Below are 21,150 nucleotides of genomic sequence, written 5' to 3'. Positions count from 1 at the left end.
CAATTTAGAGCAATTTGTGTCATTTATATTGACGTTTATTTTATGCAAGATTAGTGCAGTTTCATGTGCAGTGAAGCAACGGCAGCGGCTGGGTCTTGCACTAGTGCAAACAACAAAATGCGAAATCTTTCTTTTCGGTGGTGTTTGATTTGCAATGTACTCAACACTTTTTGTCTTTATGCAAATGGAAAAATGGTGTGCTTTGTGCACTCTTCCTCTCATACCATTTATTACACACTGGTTTTGTGTCATTTTTTTCTGTTGCTATTTTGCACTTCAGGGAGTCACAGTGGACTTTAGCTCCTGACTTAAGGGTAAGTGCATCATCGTCTTATTACTCAGTAGTCACAATGCTTGCTGGGGTCTTGATTTTTTAAATGTACTACAAACTTAGCATGCTAATAGATAGTGTAGGAAGGAAATTATTTATAGGTGTATGTTAATTGGCTTAAAAGCTCCCTGCTTTCTCACTAAAGCTTCTAAATGAAGGGTAAGTGCAACATGGTCTTACTACTCACAGATATTTATTTTTAAAGGCAAACCGTGCACTGGCAATTTATTCTTCTTTTTGTGTACAAATACTGGCTTTTTTATTGATTATAGCAGCTGGTCAACTCCAGATTGTAGGTTAGACCGAGCGCTGGCTATTTTTTCTGTGTTACAGTGGACAGACTGTTTGCTATCCCTGCTCAACTATATCTAAAGTCATAGAGTTAAAGGACCAGTAACATAAATTTTTTTTTTTAAATTAGTTTTTACTAAATGAAAAAAAAAACACCAAGGCAGTTTTAACTTTAAATCCACAAAGTCTTTAATAAGAAATTTTTTTACCGATCCTCTGCTTGCGCTCCTCTTCAGAAACGGCGACAGGATGACAATCCATCGTGCAGTGCTAGGTTTATCCTCCATGCCTTCTAGTGAAGATCGACGGATCGTCGCCCTATTGCCATTTGTGAAGCGGAGCGCAAGCAGAGAATTGGTAAGTAATTTCTTACTAAAGACGTTACACATTTAAACTTAAAACTGCCTTAGTGTTTTTTTTTCCCCCCCCTAAGTATAAATTTTTATGTTACTGGTCTTTTTAGTTTGCTTATTAGCTTGTGCTAAAGGTATAAAGCCAATGATGCGCAATGAATCTTACATTTTCTAAGTACTGCATCAAGTGCAAGTGTACACCATCCTGCACCTACATCCTAAAGCTGGCCATAGACATACAAATTTTAGCCTTCCTTTTATTCTATCCAATGAATGATCGTACGTCCCAATCTTCTGACCTGCCACTTACCATTCAGATTAAATAAAGTAGTAAAAGAACAAATCAGACAATGTTCTGGCCGTGACAGCAATTGTACGAAAGTTATGTCCAACAAATAGTAGTGACAGTCACCCATTGATATTATCAGGCAATACATGCAGAGAGATTATCATCAGCTGACAGAAAAAAATGTATGAAACTACGATTTGTACGGCTTTTTTTAAGTGTATGGGATCTTTAATCTAATCTGCACTCTACCCCTAGCCAATCTCATGGGATTATACAATCCCCCTACTAGCAAGAGGTATTATGTAATTCTCTGGAGCAGCACCATCCCCTCCATTGTCTTTTAACATTATCCAGTTGCAACAGATTGTATTTGCAGACACAACAGATTGTATTGGTTTCACTAAGGTGTTACTGTTTGAATGTGTAAACTGCTTCATCTTGTGTTTTTAGTGTAAAGTGCTGCAAGAAACAAAGGTGGTAGAAAAATAATAACTGCAAACACATTTCTATTTTCTCCTTGCCTTTTTGGGCTTCCTCTAGATGTCTCAAACACTGCTAAAACAGACTGTAAGCTCCACTGGAGCATGGGCTGATCTAATGATGATAAATCCCTATAAAGTGCTACATAATATGCCAGCACCATATGAATAAATGATAATTTTACACCTTATATATAAAACAGCTTCATAAAGGTCTGTGGCAATGACTTAAATGCTAACTGGCTGGAGAAAGAAAGTATTTACAGACATTTGTGTATATACGTAGAAATGACTGATAGAGAGAGACAGAAAAGAGATAGATAGATAGATAGATAGATAGATAGATAGATAGATGTAACAATAGTATGCAACCTGTTTAAAATATTAACTGCCTGGATGGCAAGTCCAAATTTAGGACAGAATGTATTTGCATTTGTATAAAGCTAAACCTCTGATACAAACATACATAATATTCATGTTTTGAGCTGGCTGTTCTAATGCTGCCGGTTATGTCACCTCTCCATGCAGTGATTCATAATAAACGTGCCATACCTCATACCTAAAATACCTGCCCTTCACCTGGAGGCTGCAGTCTTTATTCCATACTGTAAGACAGTGATCCCCAACCAGTAGCTCGTGAGCAACATGTTGCTTCCCAACCCCTTGGATGTTGCTCCCAGTGGCTTCAATCAGGTGCTTAATTTTGAATTCCTGGCTTGGAGGTACATTTTGGTTGCATAAAAACCAGTTGTATTGCCAAATAGAGCTTTCTGTAGGTTGCCAGTTCACATAGGGACTACCAAATAGCCAATCACAGCCCTTCGTTGGCATCCTCAGGAACTATTTTCATGCTTATGTTGCTCCTCAACCCTTCTTACATTTAAATGTGGCTCACGCGTGAAAAAGGTTGGGGATCCCTGCATAAGATGATGTCATGTTCTGGAAGGGTACAGCAATGTGGAACATATGACTACTAAATAAGAAGTCCAGTTTGTATGAGGTTTTGTAACTTACAGCAACAATCAGATGCTTGTTTTCAAACAGCTGACCATTACCACTCCCTGCTGATTGTTACTATGGGTTACTAGACCTGCCGATACCTCTGCAACATTTTATTACATTTCTCCATAAAACTTGTTAATTTAAGTTTACAGGTTTGAACTTTCTTGGATCATCATATAAAATTAGATACCAATAAAATCTACATCATGCATGGCACATAATTAATTAGTTGAACTGAATATGACAGTATTTATCTCAGCCCGTGCACAGTGCAAAGTATTCAAGCATGCTGTCTGGCACAGGTTCAATAGGCAATGAAAAACAGACGGGACAACCCTAAATGCAAAAATGAAGAATTTCCCAAAGAGAGATGCTATAGACTTGTTGTTGATTTAGTTCAAAATTTTCTTGATATCAGTCTCCTATACAAACTGTAGGATTACAGTGCAGACTGTTTACACTGAACCAGCATGGAAGAGTTCATAAGCACAATATCGCATTAAAGTAGTTTTGTTTAGCTGTCAAATCCAAATCCTATCTTCTATAAGAAGCAAGTTTAGCTATACTGTACAGTATATGTTAAAAGCAGGTGGAGGTAAATTTTAGATTTCGATACTCCCAGTTCTGTACAGTGGCTACATACACAATACCTTTGGTTTCTCGCGATGACACCAGGATAATGTGGTTGATGACAGCAGACAGCTTTGCCAAGAGGTACAGAAGGTGTGCAGAGCCAGTATTTAATGTCTAAAATCATATCAAAGGCCAAATAACCACTAGAAATCGGATGGTAAAAAATCCAGAGAGAGACAAAATTTCAAATAGCAGGTGGAATTCTTGGTGAAAGGCTCATGGGGAAAAAGCAAATACCAAATTATTGACAGATGAAGAAACTACATAAAGTACAAAAGGTTCCAGAAGATAATCTATAAGGGGAAGCGAGACTGGTAGGGGAGAAGAGAAGCAGAGACGTGTCCAGGTTAACTCACACCACTGTAGGAAAAATGTAGCTGGAATATCTGAATTCCTATTATCTGGATTTGGCATGTCCCTACGACTTGCCGGCTTAAAGGCGTAGCACATTTTTCTGAGGAACCTCCTGAATACAAAAATGTTTCTGTACATGAAAATATCAAAGCTTCCATAGCACCCAGCAAGCTTTTCTTACAGCCAGGGGTGACGTGAACCAAAGATTCATTTTATTAAATTGTTTTTGTGGTTAAGAAAAAATCAAGAAGCACTTTCTTTCCTTCTTTCTTTTCTATCATTATGGAAAAAACTGTTTTTGCATGGATATCCCCTTTAAAGCCTGCATGCTGAATAGATATATCCCAGGGCAGGGGGCGGCTAAACGCCCCCTCTTTGAGAGACGTTTTTTCTGGGATTTAACCTGAAAATTCAGCTCAACTAGTGCAAAGAGTTGCACTAGCAAAGCTTCCCTAAACGTTGACCCACTCCAACGTTAATTTTTAAGCACAGAGCGGGAGCGGCATCAGGGTTGCTGCCTCAGGCCTGTCCCAGGGATGCTTGTGAGTGCCATTATGCTTATTGCTGACAATAAGAGAGGTAAGGGAGTTAATGGGGGATTCATATGCCCAACTAAAGTTAGAGATGTGAATTCAGCTCTACCCAGCATGCAGAGACAGTCAGAGCCGATTGGCTGATTTACTTGCGCAACAGATGCAAGTACAAGAGCACTACGGTGCACAAAATCCCACAGCTTAGTGCTCATTTACCCAGTACTTGCGTCAGAGGCATTGATGCCCGCTGTACCACACACATGAGATTAAAGGGATACTGTCATGGGAAAAAAAATTTTTTTCAAAATGCATCAGTTAATAGTGCTACTCCAGCAGAATTCTGCACTGAAATCCATTTCTCAAAAGAGCAAACAGATTTTTTTATATTCAATTTTGAAATCTGACATGGGGCTAGACATTTTGTCAATTTCCCAGCTGCCCCATGTCATGTGACTTGTGCCTGCACTTCAGGAGAGAAATGCTTTCTGGCAGGCTGCTGTTTTTCCTTCTCAATGTAACTGAATGTGTCCCAGTGGGACATGGGTTTTTACTATTGAGTGTTGTTCTTAGATCTACCAGGCAGCTGTTATCTTGTGTTAGGGAGCTGTTATCTGGTTACCTTCCCATTGTTCTTTTGTTTGGCTGCTGGGGGGGAAAGGGAGGGGGTGATATCACTCCAACTTGCAGTACAGCAGTAAAGAGTGATTGAAGTTTATCAGAGCACAAGTCACATGACATGGGGCAGCTGGGAAATTGACAAAATGTCTAGCCCCATGTCAGATTTCAAAATTGAATATAAAAAAATCTGTTTGCTCTTTTGAGAAATGGATTTCAGTGCAGAATTCTGCTGGAGTAGCACTATTAACTGATGCATTTTGAAAAAAAATTTTTTTCCCATGACAGTATCCCTTTAAACATACTGCACAAGGTGCAGATCACAGTGCTATTGAGCATAAGAATGCCCTGTTTTTTACATCAGACATCTGCACTGAGTGACACACAAGTTGAAGAACGGATATGGGGTGGTAGAGGGGTTACCTACATAGGTGCAAATTTACTAAAGGGCGAAGTGAAGGTGAAGGAGATAGACTGTAGAGCTATTTCACACTCTTACTCCAGGCGAAGTTTCGCTCTGGTGAAAGAGCGTTACTTCGCAAATTCACTAAGATGCGGATTTTACTGACCATTACCTCTTGCGCCAGAATTGCCTTCGCCACCTCAGACCAGGCGAGGTGCAATAGAGTAGATAGGAGTTCTTTAAAAAATAGTTGAACATTTTTCAAAAAATGTCCCAAAAAATGCTGGTGACTTTTCATTTTTCAGGGTGATAGGCTGCAAAAGATCGTAAATTTTTTCTGGGGTAACCGGCTTCCCCCTACATTTTCTAACATATGGCACATAAATTATACAGTGGGCTCATGTGTAGGGCAATATAACAACTCTATTTGCTTTTATTAAGGTTCCCTGGGCTTGTGTAGTGAAATGTATTTGCTGCAAAATATATGTCCATTCAACTTTAACTTCCCGCCGTATGCAAATTAGCCAACGCTAGCGCAACTTCGCTTTGCTTGCCACAGTAACGCTAGCACAATTTCATCAGCGTTCGGGGACCCTGGACGCAAGTTCGGATTTTAGTGAATTAGCGCTGTCCTGTCGAATCTACGCCTGGCGAAGTGTTGCGATGTGAGCAAAGCAGACGCTGGCGACTTTTTGGAGGTTAGTGAATTTGCCCCATAGTGTGTTTATGGTATAAGAGGTCTATGGCTGTATTTTAGGCCACAAACACCTGCACCCAGGGTGAAAAGTGTGGTGCAGGGTGCAAAAGATAAGGCTGTTTTCTCCCATTTATTTATCACTTTGCAACCCTGTGCTGTACTTTGTAGATGTGACAAACCTGGGATACAGCAATGTCATCTTATTGCAGTGCTGATCAGTTTCTGCTCATCCACTTCTGCTAAATGCTAGGGCAGCCATGTCAAAGTGGTGTTTAGGGTGCGTAAATTCCCATGCATTCAGTCCATCAAGCTCATTTATCAACACTGGGCAAATTTGCACCTTGGAATTAACTCATAGCTACCAATCACTGCTTAGTTTTTTTTCCATCCAGCTACAAGTAAAACAATGAAAACAGGCATTTGTAACAGCAAATCAGCCCCTAATATCTACTTGCTCATAAAACAGAGCCCCTGCCTTCAGCTTGCCATTCTATTTGTATTTCATAGGGTACAACGGAATGCAATACAATGTGTCTACCTAGCAGGTTCTCATATTGTTATTCTGCAAATATGATTGGTTTCCAGAGCAAAGGCCCATTTACTTATATCACCAATGACAGTGCAGCATTACATAATACATAACTACTCAGCAAAACAAATATTTCCAATACAGAATGCTTTTTCAAAAATAATTCTATGATTTTTTTAGACATGCAACTGTAAATGAAGTGGTCTTACATAGACTTTTTTAATGTAAGAAGTTTTTCAAAGTTTGATTTGTAGGACCAATGCAGCAGGATTGATCGGATGTGTGAGAAAGGCTGGGAAGCACTGATTTAAATGTACATTGTTTCTTTAAAGTGTAGAGTTTCTGCCTCTTTGTGTGTGGAGGCCCCTCTCTGCCTCAGAAGCCTCAATTACGAGAGGAGAGATTCGGGTGGAACAAAAGAGCGGTCGTTTACTATTTCTCGCTGTCATGGAGACAGCCCTTTGTCTCTTTGAAATGAACCAATGAAAAAATACCTTTAATATTTACTACAATGCAGAGCTCCTAAAGCCACAGAGTTTCTCTTCACGTTCTTTGGTAAGAACAAGTTACAAAACCAAATACACTTGTATATGGGAACAGGGCTTAAAGGGATAGTGTTATGGGAGAAAATTTCCAAAATGAATCAGTTAATAGTGCTGCTCCAGCAGAATTCTGCACTGAAATCCATTTCTCAAAAGTGCAAACAGATTTTTTTTATATTCAATTTTGAAATCTGACATGGGGCTAGATATTTTGTCAAGTACCCAGCTGCCCCATGTCATGTGACTTGTGCCTGCACTTTAGGAGAGAAATGCTTTCTGGCAGGCTGCTGTTTTTCCTTCTCAATGTAACTGAATGTGTCTCAGCGAGACATGGGTTTTTACTATTGAGTGTTGTTCTTAGATCTACCAGGCAGCTGTTATCTTGTGTTAGGGAGCTGTTATCTGGTTACCTTCCCATTGTTCTTTTGTTTGGCTGCTGGGGGGGGGGAAGGGAGGGGGGTGATATCACTCCAACTTGCAGTACAGCAGTAAAGAGTGATTGAAGTTTATCAGAGCACAAGTCACATGACTTGGGACAGCTGGGAAATTGACAAAATGTCTAGCCCCATGTCAGATTTCAAAATTGAATATAAAAAAAATCTTGGTTGTAGAATCTATATTTCTGGGCTCTTGTTTGTGCTCCTGGGATCGCTCCTGAATTTACTAATAGGGTTAAAGTGATAAGCAGTTGTTGGTAAAAATGTGTTTTGATTAGCTAAAGTTACCTTTATTGGCAGACACCTTGGCTGGCAGCACGCAGGGACTGGTGGTGGGTATAAGGTAGCCAGGGTGGTGGGCCCTTGACTCAGGTTCTGGTAGGCTCTGGGTAGCCCAGTCAGAGACTGATTATACCAGCGGATAAAATCTTTTATCTGCACTGAATGATAACTACATGGTTTGCTGGACAGTAAAGGTGGCCTTAGATGCACAGATATTATTGTACGAAATACAATGGTGGGAGACGAGCCGACCAATATCGGCAGAAGACTTGGATATTGGTCGGCTCCTCGATTGGCCCAGGCAGAAAATTTTGATCTGGCACCTAAACATCGGCCATGTTTAGTGCTGAATTGTCAGATACAGGTAGAATTCTATTGTTTCTACCTTTATATAAGACAATTCAGCTCTACCCGTGTATTGAAATGAATTATCTGTTTTGGAAAGGTCTTTTCCAAGAAAGATCGTAGTTGTTACGTCTATGGCAACCTTAAGGTCTAAACAAACCAAACTTGCCAACAAAGTCTTGGCATATATAACCAGCTTTAGACTAGTTTACCATGGAGAAGCTACCTTAAACTGGCCCAGATTTGGTCAGATAATAAGGTCAATTTTAAGCACACTGGCTGCATCAAGGTATGTATGGCCTGTCATGGGCTGTTAAAGCCAATAATCCTGCAATTCTTGAGGACAATCAAAATTGGATTATGAGTGGAAATTTAACACTTAACACAAATGTTCTGCGGAGCCTACAATATATCATATTAAGACAAAGGCAGTTGGACAGGGGTGATAAAGGCATTTGGAACTTATAGGGTGGAGGATTATCAGTCCTGACAGAACATTTTGATCAGTCAACCAAAATGAGGTGGAGAAGATCTGCTCGAAGTGCTGTTTCTCATTTGGGCAGTTGGCATGAATTGACAGAACAATGCAGGTGGCCATGCACGTGTTTGGCCTATCCAGTGTCAGATTGGGACACCAATGGCCCACCAGAGAACATTATATCAAGTGCCCACCAGAGAACCTTATATCAAGTGCCCACCAGAGAACATTATATAAAGTGCCCACCAGAGAACATTATATCAAGTGCCCACCAGAGAACCTTATATCAAGGGCCCACCATCCCTATTTCAGGAGGGGGGGGAGTCCATCATACAAAATCCATCCATTCCGCTGAAATCCAATTGCTCAGATAGCATGTATGGCCACATTTACAATAGTTTTAAATTGTAATGGCTATGTAATGTAAAGTCAACACATCAGTTAGCAAGTAGTATGGCCCCAGAATAGTGATATATAGATAACTAATTCTGGTATTTTATGGATCAAATATAAACTAGGAACAATTAAATCTAGTAGGCCATCCTGATGAATAAGTACCAACTTTAAAACATTACTGTACATTTTCTCTGCCTACCTAAAGAATTAAAACAAAATGTGCTGAGGTCAGAAGAGCCCTGGTAGTTTCCCGCAAGTTGGCAGCATCAGACAGAAGCTGATGAGCAGTGCCAGGCTTGTGTGTGAGTAACACTGTGAGACTCATGCAAGCCTTCTGCACTAGGAATGTTTACAAGCCTGACGCAGCATGCACACCAGCCATCAATTCTCAGCTGGAACACGTAGCAGATCCTATTATTGCACTGACTGTTCAGCTTAGTGGCCTTTTTGGTACATGACCAGCATTAAGCAGCACTATGGTGCCATACCATTTACATGTCTCAGCAGTAATCACAAACTTTTCTTTATTTTAAAGGGATGGTTCACTTTCAAAACACTTTTTTCAGTTAAAGTGTTTTCAGATTATTCAGCAGATATAAAGACATTTTCAATTAGTTTCCATTTTTTTTTTTTTTTACCATTTTTCCAAAATCTAAGTTTAAAGTTGAATGTTCGTGTCTCTGGTGTTTGAGTCTGGCAGCTCAGTAATTCAGGTGCAGATTCTGAACTGTTACAATTTTGCAACATTTAGTTGATACATTTCTCAGCAGCATCTCTGGAGTATTAGCAACTATTGTATCAGTTCTAACAGCTGCCTTTAATAAAACGCAGGGATTCTGTTCAAAGATAACAAATGTATCAACTAAATATATCAATTTAGAACAGTTTACAGGGTCGGTGACCCCCACCTACCAGAGCTGCATTAGAAGGTGAAAATGAAACTTTACACTTCAATATTAGAAAAACAGTCACGCATAGAAAATAGAAAGTCATTGGAAAAAGTCTTTATATATGATGAACTGATCTGAACTGTTCTGAAACCAATGGAAGTGAAAAAAGTGTTTGAAGGTGAACAACCCCTGTAAGAGCCAGACAATGCATTAGCTCACAGTCACTACTTTAAACTTTACATAATCTGAAACAATTTACTAAAAGGTTTAGGGCAATGAAACATGGAGCAGTTGAGAGCCTATTGTTACTTCAGCAATTTCCAGCTTGGGGGGCAAACATGCTCTGAAATTGCACCCCTAAAAATTTCTATAGCAATCACCTGCACTTGATGGTGCACCGCGGGTTAGGCAATTGATGCTCGAATATGCATTATCCAGGTACAGGCAATAGCAAAAAAATTGGTAGGTGGATGGGACATTTGGGAATGTTTATTGCCTGATTAGTAACCTCATGTGGCATTACATAAAAGCTAATGGAAATTTAAATTCAGTACATGATCAAGTAACACGGGGAACATTTCTGCAATTCATTACTGAGCCAAGTCACTGCAAATTGTAAACAGTTACCCTCTGCGGTGTAAGGAACAGAGCCAATTGTCTAGGGTTGCAGGAATGTTGGACATCCCTGACTTATAGACTTGTGGGACGGGTGAAACAGCATTAAAGGAACAGTAGCCTCAAAAAATTAAAATGTTTCAAAGTAATGAAAATATCATGTACTGTTGCCCTGCACTGGTAAAACTGATGTGTTTGCTTCAGAAACACTACTGTAGTTCATATAAACAAGCTGCTTGCATAGCAATGGCAGAAATTGAAAAAAGGCTATATGGCACAGGTTAAATAGTGGTTAACAGATAACACCACTATGTTCTAGGGATGCACCGAATCCAGGATTCAGTTCAGTCCAGAATCCTTCAGCCTGGCCGAACCTAATCCGAATCCTAATTTGCATATGCAAATTAGGGACAGGTAGGGAAATCTTTTTGTCACAAAACAAGGAAGTAAAAAATGTTTTACCCTTCCCAAGCCTAATTTGCATATGCATATTCGGATTCGGTTCGGTATTCGGCCGAATCTTTCGCGAAGGATTAGGGGGTTCAGCCGAATCCAAAGCAAGCGGAAGCTTGATGAAAGTGGGGTTGCTGTGCTCCCATTATTGAGGTGCCTGATTTATTTTTAGTCAGGGGCTATGGAAGTTTTTTCTTTTTCCGGCCACCATTTGGCGCCTTACCAAGGCAATCAATGGCATTGTACCCGCACACTCCAGCACCTTTTTTGTGTTTGGTTTGTGCACCACTGGATGGGTGTCATAGTCCTTTGGGCTATGGGGGAAGCTTTGGCAGAACCCAGGGTAGACGGGACTCCCCCTAGCCACAAGGCGAAGGGGAGTCCAAACGGCCCTAAACCCCTTCGGGGGGCGGGGATGGTGGGGCTCACCCTAGATCGGCGAAAGTGGAACCACCCGCTCCTTTTGGCCTGGCGTGGGACACTTGAGCAACGGAGCCCATGCCTTCAAATAGGACTCAGGAAGGATGAGTCAATATCATCTGTCTAGTCCATATATAAAGTAAGGATGCACCTAGCCAGGATTTGGTTTGGGATTCAACAGGATTCGTTGGAATCCAAGTGCCTGGCTGAACTAAATCTGATCCTTAAAATCATGTGCGTTTTCATCATAAAAAAAGTGTGTTCTCTTTAACCCACTCATACCTAATTTAAATATCCAAATTAGGATTCTGACTTTGGTATTCAGCCAAATCTTTCTTGAAGGATTTGGTATTCGGTTGAATCTCTCATGAATGAATCCCCAAATAGTGGATTCTTTGCATACCTAGTATAAAGATCGGTTAGCCAATCAACAGTATCACGTTACAACAAAAAAAGTTCTTCTTCTTGTAGTGTGGGGGGCACAACATACAAATACGTTACTTTTTTATATCATTTTTTGAATAAATGCTATAGAGCTATCAATATCATAGTTTGCATATGTTACCGTATATAAATTGTGACTTCCAATTTGAAAGCACATGGCCCTTTACAAAGGGGGGTGGGGTACACTGCTCTTCCTAGCAGTTAGTGAGAAAGCAGGCTTAATCTGCAAATAATAGCCATAGGATTTACAGCTATCTATTGAGATGCCATTGCTCTATAGAGAGCTTTTTCATAATTTGCAAAAAGGTAAATTGTATGCACAAAAACACATAAGAGAGTATATTGATCACAGAGGCTCTGTGTATCTGAAAAATATACCTCCTGATGAGTGACTAAGGATGCCGGGAGTTGAAGTCCAACCACAACATTAATTGTAATAAAGAATAGAAAATATCTGAAACAGTTCTGAGAATGAATAATCATTTATAGGAGGACATGTAGGTCACAATTCGCAGCAGGTCACACACAGGGACAATAGTAACCAGGCCTCTGTACTGGGTGTGACCTGCTGTTTGCACAGGGATGGACTAAAGAAGAGTAAAAGAAAAACTGGTGAAAGTTTCTTAGTTCAGACAGGAGTGAATGAAATACAACAAAAATCATGGATATACTCAGTAAAATTTAAAATAAAGGAGTTTTGTACTGTACCCCAGGTTCTGTTCCATTCACTCCAGATAGAAGTTGACACAACAGGAGATGCACCTATTTTGGTTTTGTGTTGCTTAAAGAGTGCTTGTTAAGTTGTTTATACACAAGTGCTCACATTTCCACTCACACAAGCTGCGCTCTCATAGCAACTGGGCTCCAGTGTATTACTATGAATGTGCACTAACTGGTTTGCATGCTTCTGCTGCAATTTTTGTTCAGATTATTATCATTTCAGTAATAAATAAAGCAACCCTACGTGTACTCTCTGTGCTCTGCTGAGAGATGTGACCATGATTTAACTGGTGTCGTTTTTAAGCACATAAACCTACGGGGTGGAATTCACAAAATTGGTGATATTGAGACAAAATAAAATTGGATATAGATTTATTGGATTTCCCAGCATATTTAAGCGAAGCAAAGAAACTGACCTGGTTAGGCTGAGACGGCTAAAAGGAACCAAAAAGCTTTCACAATGCAAGACATGCAGTGTAAAGCCTTCTGAAAACACAAGGTATTTACACTACATGTCTCATGCTACACACGTAGTACTGCCTGTGCTTCTCTCCAAGTCCTACCCACTCAGAAGTCATGTTCCAATATCTTGCACTGATGAGATCTAACAAGATTGAAACAGGTTGTCTGCAAGTTTGGATATATAGCTCTGAACTATTAGGCTACTTGGCTATAAAACCAGCGGTTCTGGATGCATAATTGGACACAGGGACATAAATAAGAGATTTGCATGTCTCTACCCATAATGCCTTATATGAGAGTCTCATTTTTGGTATTAAAGGACCAGTAACATCGTTAGTATAGAACGAAATAAAAACACCAAGACAAATTAAACTTTAAAATAGAAAAGCCTTTATTAAAAAATAACTTACAGAAACTCCACTTCCTGTCCTCTACAGAAAAGGCGAAAGGGCGACAACGATCCAGCGTGCTGCGCTCAATTTCTTCTCCCATTCTACTGACAGTGTGTGTTCATGTGTGTTCTGAGGAAGCCGATGTCAGCAGGCTCCCCATTAGCCCCCACACTGAAATGCTCATCGAATCCGACAACGACAGCCTTCACCTCGGGGTCCGTCTCCACGAAGCCCAGTCCTTGGGGGTGCCATTCAGAAGGTCAGCTCCGCAGCCTAAGTGAGGGATCCCCGCGGCCCCCAAACTCCTCTCTCAGCGCCCGACCCCCAATTATATAGACTTTTCCCTGTGCTCGGCTGTGCTCTTAGTTGCTTTCCCAAAGAACCTGCCGATTCCCCTGAGGCGGAATCCCTTAAGGCAGTGCTAGCTGTGTAGCATGAGCAATGTGAATACCTTCTGTTTTCAGAAGACTTTACACTGCCACCATATTTACAAACCTCGATCTACATTTTTGTGAATTCCCCTCCATGAGTATTTGCAGTGTTAAAGGAAAAGTAACACCAAAAAAATGAAACCATTTTTAAGTAATTCAAATAAAAAGTACAGTTGCTCTGCACTGGTGTATTTGCTTCAGAAACAGAAATATGGTTTATATAACAAGCTGCTGTTTAGCCATGGGGGCCGCCATTCACACTGGAAAAAAAGACGGCACAGGATACACAGCAGATAACAGATAAGCCCTGTATCATAAAACAGGATTCTTCCGAACTTATCTGTTATCTACTGAATATGATGTGCTTGAATGGCTGCCCCCATGGCTACACAGCAGCTTGTTTATATAAACTATAGTTTCTGAAGCAATCACACTATTTTACCAGTACAGGGAAACAGTAAATTACATTATCATACCATTTGAAACACTTTCAATTTCACAGGCAGTGGTTAAGAAACATGGGATAACTCAGCAAATAATTGTGTCCCTCTTTCAAATGTTGGTTGGTATGGCATTGTCTCAGACACAACTACAGGTATGGGTTCTTTAATCTGGAAACCTAATTTTTTCTCTGACATAATAAAAGTGAAAGTTTGTGATGATTTAAGAAGACATACATAAAATATATCCCCCCTACCACCCTACAGTTTGCAGGACAACACTTTTTTTTCATCCTCAGACAAAAATCATTTTGGATGTGGCTCAAACATGTGGGTTGTGTGATTTGTAGTCCTGTAATCCTAAAGGGAGTACGTTTTTGTCACCTTTCTAAATACCATAACCAGAAATCTGGTTAATAAAAAAAAATAGCAGAACTTACCTTTTAGATGCTGAAGTTCTGCATGTAGACTTTCTATGTTTGAGTCACAAAATTCCAAGTTTTCAATGGTTTCTGTCCTCACAAATTCATCTTGCTCTTCCTCAAGCATTAATGTCAACTCTTCACGAGTCTTTTTGTACACATCTAACTCTCGTTCAACTTCTTCAATCTTCAGTTGCAAGAAGGGGCATGGTGACGCACGGCCTTTGTCACACTCTTCTGAAGAAGGGTCATGGTTTTCAGGTGCAATTAAGTTCTCAGTTTGTGGGCTCACTTGTAATGGTTTAGGAGAGGGTGTATTTCTTTGGTTACCTGGTGGCGGCAGTGGAGCAGGCCTGGATGGTTTGAGAGGGAAAGGAAAAGATGTGCTCTCTCCATCTGCACTTTTTTGTGACCTACCTCTAACAGATGAATTAGAAGTGGAATTAGATCTGATAGTTGGTCGAGGGGGAGGGGGTCTTAATATTTTTCTTTTTTCTGGTGATTTTTGGACTTTGGAGAGCTGAGATGTGCCTCTAATAATGTCTGTTTCAGAACTGTAATCCAGTATTGAAAAATGCCTTGACACATGATTGTTGCCATTTTCTGTAGAGTTGGAGAGGCTTTTTTCAAACTGAGAAAGTTGCTCAGATAATTTGAAGTCCAGGTCAATTAATTCACATCCACTGTTTACCTTTTGTGTTCTGCTTTGTGGCCTCTCTACCTGTGAAGACCATGAATATGTGGAGGGACTTTCCTGTTTATTTTTAGAGTTAGAATGCATCTTAGATTTCTGCTGCTGATCCTCTACCCAAAGAGCTATATCCTGGTACTGAAGGCTGCTTTTTCTATTGTTTTTGTTCTTGAACTCTGTCCTCTGAGCCTCATCAGGTGTAATTAAAGAGAGGGCGGTTTTGGAAGACCACTTTTCATGTGAACCATTAGACCCCGATGGCAACTGTGCTGTAATCTGCTTGCCTTTATTAGCACAGGATTGAACAGGATTTGCAGGGTTGCTATATATTTTACTCTTTGGGCGAGGAGGTAGCTGTGGCTTAGAAGATTTGCTATATAGAGTTTCATAGTCATTTATAGGAATTTCACTATTTAAATGAAGTTCTGAATTTGCAATTTGCACCTGAGATTCAGCAGCTGAGACACTTGAGGTATCTTCTACGTGAACATCCCAGTAATGGGGATTAGAACCAGTGTTGTTGTCTGCAGAGGATACGTCAAGATTGTGTGAGGTGTTGCTGATCGTGGTTCCCTCTGATAACTTCTGGTGGAAATATTTTTTTACAGAGCTCTCCAATTTGACAAATCTGTGAGGAAAAATACCTCTCTTTCCATACAACTCCCCTTCAAGCCACCCGTCTTCTAGCGTCTGAATTATTTTAATCCTATCACCAACTTCAAAATCAAGCTCTCTCTGCTCCATAGCCTCAAATTTATAACGAGCAATTGCAAAAGTGACATCTTGGTCTTCACTTTCCCTGTGGTTTTCCCTGTTGAATTTTCCTTGTACAGGGTACTCTGCTACATCTTCTAGCTTGTCTTGTTTAAAGTCATCATATGTATTATGTATAATTCTAACATCAGAAACCCTCAAGGGGTTTAGCAATTCTACAAAGCCTTCTGGAAATATTCCTCTTTGCCCATTTAGTTCACCCTCAAACCATCCAGACTCTGGCACACCAGTGATTGTAATAATATCACCTTCTCGAAAATCCAGCTCCTCTTTCAGCTGAGCAGAAAGTCCCAAAATGGCTCTTGCCTGGCCAATAGCATAACTTGGAAGCTCAAAAGTAAAGTTCTGACAAAGCTGGCGGCTCCTGGATGACAGATAAAATTCCTGGACACACGATAATGGGAAAAATCCCTTGGACCCCCAACAACTGCGTCCTTGTAACCAACTTGAAGTCAATTTTCCCTCCAGAACCACTAGATCACCTGTTAAAGTAAGTGCCACACAATTAAAATCAGAAATGACAATTAATGACCTTTGCAACACTGAATAGATAATATTTAACATAATCATAGTTGCATTTATTTTGAAAATACCATGCCTAGGAGACTGTAAAGCATTTTTTTAAAAAAAATACGAACAACAACTTGCTCACTATTCCAACTTAAATGGACATCTAATTCCTAATACTACTTTAAGACAGATAGTGCTCATAATTTCTAATTTATTTTATTGGCAAATAATGTTAAAAACGGCCTAATTTACAATATTTTTAGAATTCATTTTCTTGATAGCTCGCCTTGAATTATATTTATATATCTATCTTCAGTGGGTGTCTCTAACAGTTTACTAACATAATCCAAACAAAGAGTGACCTCTACTGGGAAGTCCACACATGTTTCAGATAATCACGCACATTACACACACTTCAGTGAATTTCCATATCTAAGCCCCCAGGATTTAAATGTTCAAGCCCTGCCCATCTGTTCATGCCAAACATTGAAAGTTCTGTATGTTACATATGTAACTTGCTCAGAACACTCAAAGCAATATTCCGTAACAAGGTTAATTGATCGCCCCTGCCATTGAGAAAAAAAAACATCAAAGCCTCAACACGACTTGACTATTCCCATACATGGGAACTTGACATTCATGCTAACTGAAGGTATCGGGCTTGCGATGAACATATTTTTTTTTATTTATTTTTTTGATATTTGATCTTTACTTCAATAATATTGATAGATAAAGATGATATAACAGATATCATGCACCATTTACATTTTGTAGTCCACTGTGTTTGTACCCCCTTTACATATATCACTAGCGCAAATTAAAATCAGGTTCTCCAGATCAGAGATGATCTTGGAGTAACATGCCTTAATTAAATCTCAGATATTTAGTTTGTTTTGCTTTTTGTTGTTGAAGTGCATGGCACAGTTAAAAGCACTTTTTGAGGCATTTAGGAAGAAAGTTACAGATGTCTATGAATCTGGGAAGAGATTTGAAGAGACTGACAAACAACTGGACATTAATCATTCCACTGTTTATAACAGGGGTGCCCAAACTTTTTGCAACGAGGGCCAGATTTGGTGAGGCGAAAATGTGTGGGGGCCGACCATTCAGCCCGACATTCTTTGAACCATTAACATTAAATTATAGGAATCAAGTAACCGTAGCAGTAATATTTGGGCACATTAGTGAAATGATCTGCCACTTGGTCTATACTGCTGCCTGTGTGCTGTGAAGCAATAGACACGTACTGGCACGTAGTGGCGCCATACGTCTTTAGTTTACTGTACTGGCACGTCAGTACGTCTATTGACACCTTCAGCCCTAAAGAAGTATGCAAAAACAGCGCCTCTATAGACCAGCAGTATAGACCAAGCGGCAGATCATTTCACTAATGTGCCCAAATATTACTGCTATGGGATTCCTGATCGCACTGTGCTGGGGGGCCTCATTATTATTAATTTAATGACGGAGGCTGAGGGCCGGTGTAAATTTGAAAACGGGCCGCACTTTGGACATGCCTGATTTATAAGAACATATGCAAGTTGAGAAGATTTCAAACAACTGTGAACTTGCCCAGGCCACAGCTATCCAGCACGTCCAGCCCTAGAGCAGAATACAAGATGCTAAAAAGAAGTCTCTTAGAACCCCAGAATTTCATCATGGAACCTAAAGATAGCTCTTGCTACTACTGATTTCCAAGTGCATACGTCTACCACTAGAAAGAGAGAGAACAAATGAAATCTACATGAGAGGACTGCTAGAAGGAAACCTTGCTGAAAAAACATGAACACCAAGGCAAAGACCAGGAATTCTGGAAGAATGTGCGTTTGACAGTATAGGCAAACATTTAGTTATTTGGCCAAAGTACCAGAAGAAAACATTTCACCAGAAGAACCTGATACCAACTGTAGAGAAATGTTATGGTCTGGAGTTGCTTTGCTGCATTTGAAACTGAGCCATCTGAAATGACAGGTCTAAGCCCAGATATAAATCACTTTGAGATGCTGCTGGCAAAAATAAAAAGGGATTTGCATGGAAGAAACCTCTTAAACACTGGGATGAGAAATGTTTCTTCCAGAGGGGGTCTAAGAAATGCAGACTTGAGGTTGTTTTTCTCAAATGTAAGCTATTAGAGCCATGGGTGTACTGACGTTTTCCACAGAAGCAAATGGAAAGTCTATTTTTTGTTGAATAAATGATTGCAAATTCAATTTGTCCTTTATTTTGTTCAACTATCTCACCTTTTCTTTATATGCTGTTTGAATGAAGATCAAATATTGATGTCCACATATGTTAAAAATGAAAAGACTTTTCATGCGGTGTACTTAATTTTTCACATGACTGTACAGAGGCTTTTCAGACTGATGCATAAAGTCCGACAAGAACATTAAGTTGAACGTGACTTTACTTTCAATTTAATATTTTATGTTTTTCATAGTAAGAAATACCAAAAATTATAGATGTTAAAATTAAAACAATGGGCAAAATGTATGTTCATCACAAGCCCTATTCATTGAATTAGTATTTAAAAAAGGGAGTATACTGCCCCTTTTACAGGGTAACAGCAGTATTACTCAAAACAAAATGGCAGCCTGATTTGGCTACCTGATATGTGCCATGCCAAATAGGGTTGGATTTTTTTAGATGCCAGTCTGTTCAATTTTGTTCACATAATGGTCATCAGTCAGTCGGAAGACCCCATAATTGAGCCATAAGATGCCAAAGTGGTCTGGACAGTTTTTATTGATCCATGTATGGCCATCTTAAGTCTACAAGGGTTAGAGGATAGTAAAGAAGAGAAGGAAACACTAATGAATGTGTATCTAGACTGAACCCCCCCCCACTACTAGATGATTCTATTTAAAGTTCAATATGTGAAAAGTTTCAAAATTTTACACCTGCTTATGAACTCTTCAGTAAAAATCTCACCTCTTTGCAAGCAGAGCGCTCCTGGTTCATGGGAGGTAAATTCACTGATGCAGACATAGAGCTTCTCTGCATGCTTCAAACTTGGGATGGACAGCTCTTCCACAAAGCTCACAGGAAATTGGCCTGCAAAGACAGATATAAAAAAAGGTAAGGGAAAAGTCATAACATGATGCCTTGATAATACAGTGTGATAACACTCTGTTAAACAGGTCCAATAAATTCATAGGGACCCTTTTTATTCTTAGGCTAGCCTAGTGATACTGCTTTTGTATTATTGAAGGTGGTTTACCTTTAAGTCAACTTTTTGTATATTATAAAATGCCCTTTTATTAGCAACTTTACAGTTAGTCTTTATTGTTTGTTTGTTTTTTATATATATTTTGAATTATTTGACTTCCACTTCTACTTCTTTAAGCTTTCAATTGGATATCACTGACCCCAGCAACTACAATCTATTGTGAGGCTACAATCGTCAAAACCACTGCCTGGTTGCAAGGGCAAATAAGACCCTAGCAACCAGATAGCTGCTGGAATAGGAACTAAGCAGACATCAACTTTCATTGGTCTTACATACAGTACTAACTGGTTTTAATTCCAGAAGCCGCCCAAATGTCTGTCATCACATTTAAAGGGAATGCTTTTCTACAACTACATAAGATGTATATTTTCTACCCTTAAAGTCTTATTTATCTGCTGAAGTCAATCTAAATATAATCTACAGATTAATGATACAAAGGTCCTTCTTGCCAAACTGTGCTGTAAATGTGCTGAATGTTTGTGTTACACTGTAATGACTTAGGAAATTAACCATCTGGCGGACTGGCAGTGCCATTCTCTGAAAAAAAAATCAAACATGAAAAAAATCAATATAATCTCTTAAACTGTCAAGGATGAACGATAGCAGCTGTTTTAGCAGTGGAATAACTAGAAGTTACTGGGCACAGTTGCAAAATAATTTTAGACCCTTCCAAACCTGTGAAAAGGATGACCATTTTTAGTCAGAGTCATGCTGGGCCCGATACACCCACAGCAGTTCCAGGCTACCCCTGCATCCAAGAATTCTGACTCAGCGTAGACATGTGGAATTCATTTACTAACACACATGGTGATTGTCATCAGTGCACTAATACTGTTAATTCCTACAATCTGCAGTGGGGGCTCAGTCAGCCTTCTCTTCTGGTAGAGGAAACACTTTTTCTGTGATTAAGGCCCTTAATACAAACAGGACGGAAAAAAAAAGTATCTTACCAGTTATTCCTTCTTTAGAGCCCAGGAGCCAGAACTCATCTATTACACTCAGAACTTCAATGACATCCCCAGCAAACAGCGTCAGCTCTTCAGACACACTGGGGCAGAAATCAAAGATTGCTCGAACCACCGATCCCACCTCCATCCCTAAAAGGAGCAAACAAATGGAAAAAAGCATGGTTGGTATTTACCTGTACATTTATAAAGCAATATATCATTGAGACACTAAACTATCAATAAAAAAATAAGAAATAGATATTAGTTTGGCCAACGTTTTTGTGATAAAAAAAGCTTTTTAGGTTTCTGACCCCTATTCTGGCA

At 39.7% G+C, this 21,150-nt stretch overlaps 1 protein-coding gene and 1 long non-coding RNA gene across 2 annotated transcripts in view; one reads left to right on the top strand and one right to left on the bottom strand.

Annotated features, from left to right (window-relative positions):
* The window catches only part of dnmbp.S (dynamin binding protein S homeolog), an 89,094-nt gene that overhangs the window by 42,894 nt on the left and 25,050 nt on the right, over positions 1–21,150 (bottom strand). The window contains exons 2-4 of the mRNA XM_018227513.2: positions 20,830–20,976; positions 19,582–19,704; positions 14,697–16,625 (exon numbers count right to left, since the gene is read on the bottom strand). Coding sequence (XP_018083002.1) covers positions 14,697–16,625; positions 19,582–19,704; positions 20,830–20,974 — 2,197 coding nt within the window. The 5' untranslated portion in view covers positions 20,975–20,976. The remainder of the gene's footprint in view (positions 1–14,696; positions 16,626–19,581; positions 19,705–20,829; positions 20,977–21,150) is intronic.
* LOC108697464 lies at positions 512–21,083 on the top strand. The gene is made up of 4 exons (XR_005962902.1): positions 512–979; positions 13,431–16,633; positions 19,596–19,728; positions 20,848–21,083. It is a non-coding gene; the product is annotated as an uncharacterized LOC108697464 (long non-coding RNA).

Source organism: Xenopus laevis, chromosome 7S (genome assembly GCF_017654675.1).
Source record: "Xenopus laevis strain J_2021 chromosome 7S, Xenopus_laevis_v10.1, whole genome shotgun sequence".
NCBI lineage: Eukaryota > Metazoa > Chordata > Amphibia > Anura > Pipidae > Xenopus > Xenopus laevis.
This window is presented reverse-complemented; position numbering and strand designations above follow the sequence as displayed.